This window comes from Poecilia mexicana, unplaced genomic scaffold, assembly GCF_051168715.1.
Source record: "Poecilia mexicana isolate PSO_F unplaced genomic scaffold, ASM5116871v1 scaffold_22, whole genome shotgun sequence".
NCBI classification, from domain to species: Eukaryota; Metazoa; Chordata; class Actinopteri; order Cyprinodontiformes; family Poeciliidae; genus Poecilia; species Poecilia mexicana.
The window spans coordinates 17,699,882-17,715,131 of NW_028263391.1; the positions used below are offsets into that span (position 1 = coordinate 17,699,882).

Below are 15,250 nucleotides of genomic sequence, written 5' to 3' on the forward strand. Positions count from 1 at the left end.
GGCCCTTCTTAAAATAATAAGCTGGTTTCTCAAAATAATGATTGCATTTTGAAACTTCAAAACCGCTGTGGAACAGTTTTGCTTATATGCATGATTCTGTGTGGTCTTAAAAGGTCTTACATTTAATTGTTATTAATTATAGACCTCCTTTCCAATGCGTCTTTGTCAGCAGTGGCAATTGGAAAAATATGTGGGTCAGGACATCAAAACAGAACTCAACTGCAATCTACAAGCAGACGCACCAGCTGGAGCGTCGAAAGTAGCATTCCTGGTTTTGGAAGGCAAACCCAGAAAGAACTGTCCAACCTTTGTGTTAATGATGGGGTTTCTAGACTATAGAGTGTGTATTGATTACAGGATCTGCCAAATAAACTATAACTCTCTCAAAAGGAGTATCAAGGCCTCTAAACTGTAAACTGTGCAACCCCTACAAATCCACACCGGACATTTAAAAGCCAAGAAGGACGCAGCGGCTGTCTTCATTGCATGATTTTCAGCTCTGGCTAAATGACATCACCAGAAACAACAGAATTCTTTAAAATCTCCTCCTGTTCTCGTAAATCAGAGAATGCAGCTATGTCGACTTGGTTTGCATTGACGTCAGGTCAGTTCCTTGAATTTATCAAAGAACGTCAAAGGTTCCAGCAGCAAATATTCTCAATCCATGTGATTTTTGTTAAAACGCAGAAAGAGGAAAAAAAATCCCTGCACCGTGAATATGAATTTAGAAGGCTGACTGGTGAGATTTGGTCACAGTAAAGACTGCAAAAGATAGCGTCAAAATATTTATGTTTCATAGTGTGGTCATAAAGGGGAAGAAAAAGTAAACTGAAATGGTTTGAGCCATATATAAGATGGTGGACCTAAATATTTGGAGGTTGTTTTTGAGGTCAGAAAATGCTCACACATGTTATGATACTTCTGCAGCTGCCTCCCACATGGAAGAGTAAAATGTGGGCATTAACCCTTTAACACTCACTAGGACGTCCAAAGACAGAGAGGAAATCGTAAAGCTGTGTTTCAACATTTCTTCAGCACTGATGCTAAACTTACAAGCAAAAGACTTGCACATCAATAGAATTATTTTCTAAATGTCTCACTTTTTTCCATCATAAGTAACCATACACAACCTTTAAAGGTATACAATTAGTTCCTATATTCAAAATGCAACAAGAAAAAGAAACACCAGATACAATATGCGACACTGTGAGAATACTGTCACTGGCTACTTGTTAGTTGCTAATGATGAAAGTTGGAATCTACTGTGAGTCTGGACCACATTTGATTGTCTCTGGTTTATTGTCTAAAACACATGAACTAGTTGAACCAGAATTGGATACATCTACACCAAATAGAGATTCTTTAAACAACAGTTTTGATTTGTGCAACCTTTATTGTGGAGTATTTCCAAATTCCTTTTTTTTTTTTTACCAGTGGGGCCTTTTACACTTAGATATGCAAGAAAACCACAAAATATGCATAGTAAACAGGGTTTTGTAACTCAGACCTTCAAATAGGGACTGGATTATTTCAAACTTGTCTAACTTAAAGCCTAATAAACAACCTCTGAAAGATATAAAGAAAATGACTGTTTACCAACAATACCCATCAAAGCTGATTGAGTTTGAGAGGATTTGCAGGGAGAAATTACCCAAAAATAGAGGGTAAAACCAGGGTAGAGGTAAATTATGTCTGAAAGGTTTTGTAGCGATGACAGAAAGCAATTGGCCATATATATGATAAAACCTACAGTGGCTATGACACAGTTAAGCATCTCAAACCAATCAGCAGTCATGGAAACAGTTTATTACCCCAGGTTGTCTCTCAGATGAACAATTAACAGCCCTCTGTCTCTCTCTGATTTAAATTCCACTGATTTACTTTCTACATAGTGTAGATGAGCACGTGACTTCACCAAAAATAAGGCAAAGTATATTAAATATGCCAATCTAAATAAATAGATTTTCTAGATTAAATAAAGGAAAGATTTTAAAAAATACAAGAGAAACCTGAAAGATGTGCCAATTCAACAGAAACACAAACTGAAACTCCTGGTCAGAATAAAATCAGATCAAAAACCAGATGTAAAGATTTGAGAGTTGGGCCTTTTCCATTAGGTCAAAGTCACAGGCTTTGTGTCTAGGCAACCAAATCCAAAACGACTCATGTGATCAGTGAGCTATATCAGTGGGTAATTGTAATTCAGATTATGAATAGTGATACTGAAACAAGATCCCTTGGTGAGATTACCCATAGCTAATGCTGGTGTGACTGAAAGCCTCATTCAAGAGTCTAAAGATCTTAAGGAATTTTCTGCAGGCAGATACAAATGAGGAAATATATGATCTAAATCTTCTCTATAGTAATAGGACTTTTAAGAGTCTCCAATCTGTAATTACATACTGATGTACAAGACACATAATTGATGGTTACTGTATTTACCATCAAACAGGGCAGAAATTTTAACTTGCACTCCAATTCCACGTCTAAGTAAATTATTATTTTGTAAACAGAAGCCATCCTCAACACAAGCTGCCCATTGATAGAAAATTTGCTGGTAGTAAACCAATGTACCGCTTCCTCATTTTGGAAAATTACTGTTTTGGCAGCTGTACAACATCCCATGGCTAACCATTACTGGCAGGACAAAATGTATTTAAATCTTATCTAGTGATTAATGTTATCTAAACTAATAATGAACTGACATCTGCAGTGTTCCAGAAAAGCATGTCTTTGAGACACTGGCATGAACATTAGCGCAGATAGCAGAACACCCTGTTTCTGAACCATCTGCTGTTATAAAACCTACCAAATGTTTGGTAAACATACAGTGATTTTAAATGTATTTTACTTGAACATTTTAAAAGTTGGTCACATTACAACCACAAACGTCAACATATTAAACTCCAACTGGTTTTATTTGTGCAAAATCGAGAAAGTTTGTAGCAGACTGGATGGAGAGCATCTATGATCATCTATTTTAAAGTCTTACAGATTCTCATTTGGATTTAGGCCTGGACTTTGCCTGGCCCATTCTAACACATAATTGTAACTTGATTGAATTTGATCCATTGTAGCTCTTGTTATATGTTGACGGTTGTTGTGCAGCTGAAAGGTGAAAATCCAGGCTCAGCTCTTTTGAAGCCTCTAGCAGGGTTCATAATTGCCCTGTACTTAGATGCATCTGTCTTCCTAACAACTTCCTTGTCCCTGCAGAAGTAAAGCACCCTCACAGCATGATGCTGCCAACACTAAATTTCTACATTGGGATTTTGTTTTCAGAGTTCTGTAGAGTATTACTTTTCCACCTCACAGTGTTTTTGGCTAAAAAGTAAAATTTTAGTCAGAGCACATTGAGGATTGTAGTTATATTGTGATAAAATGTGAAAAAGTTCAAGTGGTATGAATACTTTTGTGAAGCATCTAAAGCAACCTAAAATAATTTAGGAAACTAAAACACTAAGGCTGAGCCAAAACACTTCATTCATGTACCAACACAAGGGGGAAAAAAACAAACAAAAAAAACAGTTTTTCAGCTACTTAAAATATATGACATTACATAAATGTATCAACTTTAATCCTTAATCAGTACCATAACTTAACCAGAAAAGTCAAGTAAATCAAAGTAAATAAAAACTTATAGTATTTGGCAACACCGGCTATTTTCAGAAATTACTTCATAAACAAACACGTCTGGTAATAATCTATCCTCAGCTTGTCAGGACATACATGGGGGTTAAGTTCTCAACAACAACATTTTCAGCATCAGCCCACGCACACGGATGTATTCCATTTTACTAAAAGTGTTTCAATAGAAAACAGCAATCAGTTCCTCACCTATATTTGCTTAGATAGGAAGGCATTGCTATAAATCCCACAGTTGACACTTTGGACGTTAGACATTGCATCATCCACTTAAGTAGAAAGTTCTTAAATATAGCTCAGCAGATTTATGTTCTCGCTTATTCTCAGATGTGACAGATTTGTTCCTTTTCTTTCCCCCACTGTGAAAATGTTTTCCCATACTGGCATCTCCTTAAAAAGTATCCTGGGACTCGGGGAGGGACCGAATAAAGCTGTCCACTAAATTCTTCTAACTGGGGTATTCGCAAGTCTCTATTCCAGTCTGTGGCTTACGTTCTGGCACTTTGCCGAAAATGGAGCCAGTAACATAGCCTCCAGTCAGACTTTGGTGACGGCCAAGCTCTAAGGGGGCCCGGATGATTGGACAGACCCCTGGCCTACTAAAGTGTACTCTCTTCCTTAACACAGACGCGTTAGGCAGAACTTGTTCAGGTAGATGAAATTTACTCTTTCAGTACGTGTCTTTATGTTGGATGCAATACACAGTTTGTACAGCATGTCTATGTGAGATTGTGCAATATATGAACTGTGAAAGAGGGAAGCAGGCCTAATAGGAAGACTGCCGGGTCACTCAAGCCTATTGTGTAATTGACCAGTGAAAATGTGTGTGTGAAAAGTGTTTGCATGTGTGAGGAGGAAATAATTATCTGAAAAGGACCGGAGAAGCAGCAGGCACATTCTCTTGCTGCTCAACAGAGATGTCGCTTGCAGTGTAGTGTTTTTCTTCACTTGTAAAATTCAAAGATAACTTTTAATGAGAAAAAAGTCCTTATGTCAACCTGTTATTACAGTCTACAGAAAACTATGGCGCCGTTTAACATAAAATTAAAACATGGCATCCAATATACCCTTGGGTATTCTGTTTTTTAGATAGGTCTAGAAAGTAAAATCACAAATGCCTATGTTGAAGAACTAAACCAACTCTTAATGCAATGCGTTTTATGGGAATAGACCAACACAAAGTAATACATAGCTATACACCATAGGATAGACAAAAGAAGGGGCCAAGAGGCCAAGATTCACAGTTCAGGTGGGAGAATCTCTTCATAGGACAACTATTAGTCATGCATTCCACAAAGCTGGCCTATATGGAAGAGTGGGAAGAGAAAGAAATAATAAATTCATAAGAGGTCCCATCTGCAGTTTGTCAAAAGTCATGTAAGGGACGCATCAAACACATGGTTAATGGAGTCTGGTCAGATGTTGAACTTTTTGGCCTACATGCAAAACACTACAGGCGCTTTTCCACTTGAGGTTCGGTCTCCGTTCACACCAGCCAGATTTGTTTCCATTAGCAGAACCAGCCCGGCTCAGCCTGTTTACAGATTGTTGTGCATCCGAGTACTACGTGGGAGCGATCCGATTTACAGCTGATCACATTTATTGATTGGCTCGTGAGTACCACACAGCAAACTCCAAACAACATTTCTCATATATTTTAGCAGTCGACCATTGACACGCCGACTGCTATCAGAGAGCCGTTCAGTTTGAAGGAGTGTAATTATATGAGTTTAATCATGAGCAGCATCAGCGTACTTCTGCAAAGTACTAACCTGAGGACGAAGCGGGTAACTGGAACTGCACATGATGCTTTTTAGATTGTCATTTGTAAAAACATTTGGAAAGGGGTAATTTTGTTTCTTTTTGCAAATATGTGCAATGTTGTAACTAGAAAATGGGAAAAAGTTCAAATAGAAAAAATACTGATGTGAAAACTTTCACAAACAAATTTGAACAATAATCATTATTCTACCAACTCACTTTGGTTTTCAACCCAGACTGGGATGAAAACCAACTTTCACACTGTGATAAACTTTAAAGGTTTTAAAGTTTCCACAAAGTGCAAAACTGTGAATAATACTTACGTTTTATGCAGCGGTTGGTTCCTGGAGCCACTGCCCAACCAGAGCAGCACTGCTGACCTCCACAGACATTTGGCCTGAAAGCACATGTACAAAAAACAGAGTGACTTAAAAGTTTGATGGTATTTAAGAAATTTATCCCCTTACACGCTTTATAATTCATCTACTTTCTTTAATGCAACGTTGATTTTGTGCAAGATTGTTGGGGCAGCAGTCCCAATCTCCAGCAGAAAATGAAAAAACGGGTGGGGTACACTATAGAGAGGTCACCAGTCCATCAAAGAGAGACAAACAAGTAGAACAACCATGCATACATTCTTACCTAAGGACAATTTACTATCTTCAATTAACTGAACATGCGTGAAATCTAGGCATGCACAGGAAGAACATTGCTATCTCCAGACAGAAAGGCCCCAGACTGGATCTTCTTGCTGTGAGGCAACAGAGTCAAAGGATAACTGTGAGTTAGTGAGGATTCCAACAAAAAATGTCTCTTTAATAATGATGTACTTTCTAATCCTTCTGGTATGACTGGCCTGCAGCTATAACACTTTTGAGAATAAGCTGTACCAAACTTTTTTTTAAATTAATATTTCAGAAATCCCCGTCTTACTGTGGACCAACAAGGTCCTGTTCTATTAGATGAGAATCCAAAGTGAACACAAACAGTGTTATTTGAACCTTGCAGGGATTATCTGAGACATGCGGGACATGAAAAACACCTCGCATTTTCTATAAATCACTCAGCAAATGAGAGATGGCAAGTTTTAAACAGTCTGAACTGGATTCTTTGCACTCTCTAATCCACACCTGTAGCCCAGGCCAAATTTTTGTAGCAAGGCAGATTAAAAAGGCACCAGACCGCAAAAGCGCAAGAGCAGCAGTTAACGTGCTGAGATGGATCTGCGCCCCATCATCCTTTCACAAGATATTACAGTAAGTGGATGTCTGACTCATGGTGATTTGAGAAGATAACAGGGATTGACTCGTTGACCTCAGATGGATTGCGCTTATTAGATGCTGCAAGTGTTTCTGAGGCGTCACGGGGATAACATGCAGTCGTTTGGGCCCTCTGGCAAGCTCAGCTTTGTCATTAATCAAGCACATCAGGCCAAGCTCGTGCCAAAGATATCAGTCATCACATTCAAATTCCATCAAGGGATTTCTGTATGTAATAGAGACGCTAATGCAACAATACTACTAGGCTCCATGGAACAATATGTATAGGCAGTTACACCTATTCTATACTTGATGTGGAGGGCTATCCGAAGCAACCTGAAATCTGTAATGTGCACTGAGAGAAAAAAAAAACAAAAAACATGAGTCCAACTGAGTCAACTTGGATGTGATTAAGAGTTAAGTGTACCCAGATCTGCCAGAGTATGAAATCCAGTAAACAGGAGAATTGGAGTGGGAATTCCAAGAGGAAATGTGTCACACATTCACTTTTGCTAACCGGCTGCAGATGATTCATCTGAAAACGCTTGAATAAGAACCATAAAACTCACCGTGCAGACTACTTTAAGGCAGTGTTTCCCAGATTTATGTAACACTTCTTTTATGGTTCCCAGGACTAAAGGAAACCCGTTCATTCTATGTATTTTTGAGGAGAAAATCAAGCAAAGCACTTACCATGTGCTTTTTTTTGAGGAATCTAATACTGAGGCTGGGTATTTTACTTTGCACAGAGATTGAAATAGACAGATAATTCAAGTATGCCTCATTGTAATTAGAGTTCAAGAAGGTTGTCCTTATTGGCTGTGTTGGAATATAAATAACTTTAATTCACACTACAGAACCTATGGTTCACACATAGATTCATATCTAACATGAATTGAGCTTGTGATGATACAGTTCTTTTTGAGGGGGTGGTATTACTATAAAATGACCAACTTCAGTGAAGGTTAAACACAGGAAATGGGTGGATTCATTTGAATTTTTGGTGGATTTTCTCTGATTTGAAGAGACTCAAAGTGACACATGCTGGCTCAAGTGTTTACAGTGGAGTGAAAAATGGTTTGCCCTCTGATAATCTGTAAGAGTACAAACCATTTCCGTCTGACTTTGCTTTGCAATAACACTTAAATGTTTCAAACTATCGACAAAATTTTGCTATCAAGTGAAGAATACCTGCGTAACTACAGAAAGCAGTTTATTAATGGAAAAAAAGTTGTTTTATTTTTTCAATTAGCCTGATTTGGTGAAAACGTAATCACCCAAAAACTGAATTATGGTTTTGCTTTATTTAACCACATTTTTTAGACAGCTGCAATCAACTTCAGTAGCCATACCTACACCTAATTATCCCAATTAATCAAGAAATCATGTATAGAAGCTGTGAGACATCATAAAGTACACAAAAGAAACTCAAGAGGCCACATAATGTGATCTGATCTAACGAAATTAGAGAACAGAGGAGACGGGAATCAAAGTCACTGACATCAATCAGTCTGGAGCAAACTGATTAATGTCTGTTCCACACTGAATAAACATCCATCAGTCCACCATATGTGGATGAGGCAAAATTTCCAATAAATCCACAATGCAAGCTTGTGTATCCAAGCCTTGTTTTAAAAAATATAAACCACTAGCCTCATCTCAGTGTTGTTGACTCCAGTTAACCACGATGAGAGCTATTATCCTCAACAGAGAAAACAAGGAACAGTGGTGAACCTCCCCAGAGGTGGTCACCCCACCACAATTAATGCAAGAGCTCAACAATGACTCAATCGGGAGGTCACAAAATAACCCAGAACGACATTAAAGACAGAGGATAAAGTAGTATGTGTGGGAAAAATACTGATTAGCGAAGAATTGCAAACCAAAAAAGAGAACAGTTTGATGAACTCATTAAGACTTGGGGGAAGATATTCTGTGGACTGATGAGAAGAAAGTGGAGCTTTTAAGAAGATGTGGGTCTTGTTATAGAGTCAGGCTTGGTGTAAAATTAACAAAGCATTCCAGAAAAAAATTCATACCAACAGTGAAACATGCTGGTGGTATTGTGATGATCTGAGGCTGATTTGCTGTGTCAGCACGTGGCTGAATTGACATTCTCTAACAGAAAGATCTGATGGAGAATGTCCACCATCAGTTTGTTAACCTGAGGTCAGCTCACTTGGGTTATTCAACAGGAAAATTATCCAAAAGAGGATTAGGATTTAAATCCGATAGACATCCTGTGCCGTGACGTTGAAAAAAAAACAAAACAAAAAAAACAAAACGTCAGTATTGTTGAATGAAAGTAATTCTGCAGAAACAAAAAAAAAACAATCTGCCAGAATTGTAACTGAAGTGTGTCGAGGTTGAGAGAAAGTTTGTGTTGCAAACTTTCAGGGTTGCGTCAAAGTTGCAGGACAGTAGCTCTCCAGGGCTGGACTTGGGCATCCCTGATTAAGACCATATGTGGATGAGGCAAAATCCACAATAAATCCATAATGCAAGCTTGTCCATTCAAATCTAGTTTTAAAATTATTTAGGTCAAATGTTATCATCCAAGTTATCCGGTCCCTGCGTAAAAATAAAACACAGAGATAAATGCAACATTATGCAAACCACATTTTTTAAAGTAAGGAGCTGCGTCTGTCAAGGTTTAGCTTGAAACCAAGCATGATGTTCATGTTTCTCCTAACCTATTATCTGAATCCTCCTGCTTGCTGTTAAAATAAACCTTCGATAAGCTAGTCACATAGACAGTTTCCTCAACCCAAAAACAGCTCTGTAATGAAACATTTATACTTCACTGTCTGCAGCCTAAGGTGAGCCATTATAATCCCGCTCTGATTATTATATAAATATTCACCATCTAGCTTGAGTTCAAGCCATGTCCCTGTGGAGCATGGAGGAGAGGATACAGAAGGCTTCATTTAACAAAATGAAAAGTGCTCCATTGTGGAAACAACCCATCATCCTTTTAGAGTTAAGCAGAAACCAAAAAAGAAAGAGCCACTGGAGAAACAGGTGTTTCTGATCATGGTGCAAATTTGCAAATGCTCATGAGCCAAAACTCTGGCTGAGCAACTATAATAAATGGTCACAGCAAGAACACAGAACGGAGGCCCACAGACTACAGTAGTGCTGCCGCTCTACTGCTGTGATTGATGTAAATATATAGTAAGGTGTAGTAATGGCAGTGTGATAATCCCATGTCAAACAGCACAAACGCACATGATCCATTTATCTTCACACTGATAGCTGGTAGAAAATTGCCATCACCCTGCATCTCAGTGTGGTGTTCAAGTTACACTCTGGAAAACAAGAAGGTTCTGCAAAGGATAGTGAGGGAATATAGACACTCCTTACAACCATAAACTGCACTACCACTACATAAACATATTAAAATACTGCCTTAAACATATTAAGGCAGTATTTCCTGCCTTAAACATATTAAGGCAGTATTTCCTGCCTTAAACATATTAAAATACTGATCTACTCTTAATATTATGCAGAGATATATTTCAAGCATTTATTTCTGTTCATTTTGATGATCTTATGATTCAGTTTCTCTTAAAATGTAACAATTTATTACCAAAATGTCTTCCTCCTGAAATATATGCCCATGTACTGTGCAGTATATGCACCCAATAATTGCTACACTCATTTTGGATGAATTACTGGAGCGGTGCTTTGGGGCATTTGAGTGATCAGTTAGTGGTTCTGTTGAAAACCTAAGGAAGGCCAAGTTCTATAATAACATCCATTAGCTTCTCTGAATTGATTGGTCTGGTGTCTGGCATTTTGCTCGTGACAACGCCACATAGATTCCCTGTGGGACTTGTAAAATGTTCTCCCATTTGAAAGCAGAAGAACAATCTTCTTTTCTCCCGAATCCAGTTGAGAAACTTCTGACAATATCATGTGACTTAATACAAGGAGTGCTACAGATGGCCCATGTCTTGGCTACGTTGTGAGTGGTGACTCTGGAAGCAATGACTCCAGATGCAGTCCACGCCTTGTAAATCTCCTGTTGAATGGGCTTTGTTTGACAGTTCTCTCATTGTTGAGGGTTTTCCTATTGACTGTGCATCTTTTTACTACCATATTTTTCTCTATGAAGAGCCAGTTTTGTCAGCAATGACTCGATTCTCCTTATGGAGGGCAGCAATGACTGCTGAAAAACTGTCAAGTCAGCAGTATTCCCCATGACTGTCTATTCATTTATTTTTTGGCATTTTATTGTATTTTGTATGTCAAAGACACTATAATCTGGGTTTTTACCAGACATATTCCAAAATCATCTAGATTGACAGAAGTGCATACTTGAGATATATCACTGTGTGAAATCTATATGTGCGTTTCTGACTTACTGAAAATAAATGGACTTTTCACATTTCAATCATTTGGAAGGACATTGTATTAGCACACTATGAAATTACAATGAATTGTTTTGATTTGACTCCATAGCTAAATTCTCAGCAAAGCTGCAATATACTGAAGAGCATATACACAAAACTTCGTAGCTCTTGTTACATCATTTGCTGGTTTCCATTACTGGAAGAAAAAATCTGCAAAAGCGGGCCACAACCGCAGCGCAGTAAACCACAGGGACTCATGCTTGCTAGAGTAAAATAGGTCACTCAAATTCCTGCTCCTGCTGCTCCGCATGGCTTGAAAACAAAATGTTTGGGTGTTTATTATGGAGCAGAAAGCTGTCATTCTTACCCAGCCAGTCGTCTTGTGCTGGAGGAGCCGGGCTTGCTGCTTTGCCTGCGGTTCACTCTGCTCGTTCGCGGGTGTCTGGCTGTGCGCTGTGCTCTGTCGTGCGACGATGAGACGAAGTCTTCCCCGGATGCGCCAGCAGCGTGAACAGTTTCACCTCTGGATGCTGACGCTCCCCTGGACATGCGGTGCAGAGTTGTCGACTGGCCGGTGGTAGGTGTTTTCGAGAGGTCCAGAGCTTCTTTGGGAGAGTGTCCCTGACTGATCTGCTGGTCGGGGACCACCTGGCTTGCCCCGGTCCTCCCACCTGTTGCCTCCTGGTGACCGTCGCCAACCCGCATGAGCGCAATACTTAAAACCATTAAAACAGCTAATCCGGTGCGCTCCATTTCGGTCATGCAAAGTCTTAAAAGTAGCGCGCAAAATGTCGCAGATCGCGTTACAGTTTTTATCAAGTCAAAAAATAATTTTTTTTTTATTTTTTTTTTACAAAACAAGCATCCTCTCCCAGCAATGAAAGACGCCTGGATACCTTTTCATAATGCCCAGGTAACACTCATACAGAATGTCTTCAGGTTCTCAAATCACCTCCTGAAATCTGTCCAAGGGTAGAAAAAAAATCTCCAGAATTTTTTTTATTATTATTATTTTAAGCAAACATTATTCAATCTGCTTTAGTTTATGCTTAAGAGGAAAAGAAGCGCAGATAGAGCAGCGGCTGAAAGGCTGCTGAAGCTGTGCTCCAAGTGAGAGTTTGAACCGTGCTCCCATGGATATCACCTCCTCCTTGGATCTGAAGTCACTGGGAATTTTTTGCAGGGGATTGCATGCGCTCCGCAAGAAGTAACACCCCCTTGTGTTGCATCCACACACAAGTCCATGTGGCCACACATTTTTCCCTCTGCCAAGTTACATGATGGGTTTCTTACTGCAACTCTTTTGAACGCAGTTGGAATGAGCGCGGATGCAGCTGCTTCGATCATTACCGTCAATTTATATTTGAACTGACAAACTATTACAATGTCATAAAATTTAAGATTACCACAACTTCCAGATGTTTCCCTGTGAGAGTTTGCGTTTCTGATTGCTGGATTAGTTTTAGTAAGGCTGTGGATTTTATGTACAAATGCACCCTGCTGCTTTCAGAGGTTTTCTTTTTTTTTAATATATACCTTTATACTGTATTTTGGTAGCTCGCACAGATCAAACTCTAACCTAAATGTTGGAAAACTGGTCAAGTTATGTAACAGATCACGTTTCCCATCCCCTCTCATCCATGCTGCATCATCATTTTCCCTCTGACTGACTGGAAACAACACATTTCTCCTCTCCCACAAGATCATAAACAGCCTGGAGACAATTGGCATGTTCCTTTCATTTAGCCCACAAAGATGCATTGTTTCCTCTCTTTTTTATCAGATTAAAAACACAAAATGTATCACATCCATTCACGCTCTTCACTTGAATAAATCCCACAGAGTGGAACTTTCAAGGTGACTTATCCTGAGAAGAATATCTCTAAAAGTAAAATACAAAAATAAAAAACAAAACAAAAAAAAAACAGGGTAATGAGGTTGCATTATTATTGCCTTTAAAAGCAGAATGGTCAGCTAAACTGCAACATCCATGAGAGTGACCATGCAATATAATTCTTAAAGATGCACAGGGCTAGTCAGAGGTTTACATGTACTCATCATCAGTGTGCGCAATTACGTAGGGCTACAATCTTAATTGCCCCTTAGGGTCTCCCATGACAAATAGGCTCCAGGTGAAGGGTCAGACAAAGAGTGATTCAACATTCCCCATGATAACCGGAAGATGGAGACATCAGACATCACCCAGTACGGTGGAGCCAGGGCCCCACTCTGGAGCCAGTCCTGGGGCTGGGGTTTGCCATGAGTGGCTGGTGATCTGGCCACTCCTCACAGGGCCAAGCCAATAAGAATGGTGTTAGGCTATCCTCAGTGGGTCTACCACCTGCAGGGATAACCATGAAAGACCAGTGTCAAAAGGATGAGGTGGCAGTCAAACGTGGAGATCTCGGCGACCCAGCCCCTAGACACTTATATTAACACCAACGCATTCTGAAAACAAATTGAAATTTAGTGTGCATAAGCTCAAAATGGTACACCTCTGACCTGGACAGTAACTGTAGCTTTCCACGCAAGTGTGGATTGACAAATTCAAATTTTCACACTCCATTGCTACTTTATTTAAAACAAGTGAGTTTAATTTATTAGCAATGAGCTAAAATTTTGTGTTTTCTGTTGAGCTTTTAGAGATATCAGGTCATGTCGTCTGACTTTTAGGAAATACTTCTTCTATTCACTTGGGATTAATTAATTGTTGGATCCATCCATTCATCCATTGTTTTCCTCCTATTCTCATATCGGACATGTCCAGTTCTGGAGACCCGAGCATCCCTTTCCACACCAGCACTTTCCAGCTCATTCTGGAAGATCCCTAGGTGATAAGTGAAGGAGACTCTTAAGGTCTGAGATGGATGAACAGTCATATTAAGAACAACATTCAACAGGAAGATTTATGTTTTCCGGCCCTGAGAATATTTCATTACAATAATCAGAACTTTGGTGTTAACATCTGTCCAATAGAAAACCTGTCTACAGTGTGACCCAATAATAATTGCTTTACATAAAAGTTTTAGGCTTTCTCTTGTATTGGGGCGATATGTTGAGCAATTATGGCCCTTATCATGCCACAGAGCACTTTAGAGTCCATTAATAAAACATGATAAAAAGTTGAGACCTTACTTTGGAGGAGCAGTGGAGATCAAGAGCTTAAGTGGGGGAGTCTGTCCTTAGGATAGATATTTTTTGTGTACTCTATAAATCACAAAATCTAATTTGAGCTGATAGTTTGAGAAGGACAATCCTGGAAGGCAAAACTGTTAGAAACAAGTTTTCTAACAGAGTAATAAAACTGTTAGTATATCACATCAGATCCCAATAAAACACACTAAATTATGTGAAAAGGTTCAAGATTCATCTCAGCTTTTAAGTACTTCTAACAATAACCAATTGTTTGCTTATTTAATTCAACATATTACTTCTAACTCGTGAAAGTATTGGCATAACTTGGAAATCTCCATTCTTCCTTAAACTACCTTAGAGCTATTACAAGCATCCCTAGAAACAAAATCTGACCTTAAAATTAGCTAAAGAAATTACCTGGGAGGAAAATAACTTTGTATCCTTAAATAAGTTTGTTGGGCCAAAGCTCTGGAGAGCTACATCTATGTTCACTCTGAAGGTTTTTGTCCCTTTGATGAGGATTGTTTTGCCAAAGAATGTGATGTATTTGGCAAAGTGAACTTGGGTATTTTCCTGGTCTCAAGTGCAGCTGCAGGGAAACACATGAACAAACATTTAATAATAGTGCAGCTTACAAAATCCATTTCTTAAAAACATTGTTGCTCTATGTAGTATTTCACATTTCCACGTTGAGATGATGATCATTTAAAGGTACTAAAGTTTCTTAGACTAATTCATTCAGCTGGTCGTCAATCCTGACTGTGCTACTGAAAAGCTCAAGAGTTACCTTTCATTCACAAGTACGCCTTTTTTGGGAATCACTAATGATCTGTGACGCAACCATCCATGTTATAAAAATGCATATTAACATAGTCCCAGCTGATACAATTTGCAGCATCTGGAGGAACTTTAGAATAAATGCTAGTTGGATGTCTCTGGCCATGACCAACACTTCTACACAAAGAGGTCTTTGAAAACTCTGGCATGACGACTAAGCCACTCCTATCGTTTTTCAAACGCTGCAGAAATATAAGTGCATTACACCGCACAGTTTCTCACGAGGCAAAGGACTGCGCAGTAACAATAACAAAACTT

The 15,250-nt window shown here is 39.0% G+C and overlaps 1 protein-coding gene across 1 annotated transcript in view; it reads right to left on the reverse strand.

Annotated features, from left to right (window-relative positions):
• LOC106903680 (latent-transforming growth factor beta-binding protein 2) overlaps positions 1-13,688 on the reverse strand; it is a 108,283-nt gene extending 94,595 nt beyond the window's left edge. Inside the window, exons 1-2 of the mRNA XM_014967655.2 lie at positions 11,388-13,688; positions 5,730-5,803 (exon numbers count right to left, since the gene is read on the reverse strand). Of these exons, the coding sequence (XP_014823141.2) occupies positions 5,730-5,803; positions 11,388-11,782 (469 nt within the window). The 5' untranslated portion in view covers positions 11,783-13,688. The remainder of the gene's footprint in view (positions 1-5,729; positions 5,804-11,387) is intronic.
• Between the last annotated feature and the right edge of the window lie 1,562 nt (positions 13,689-15,250).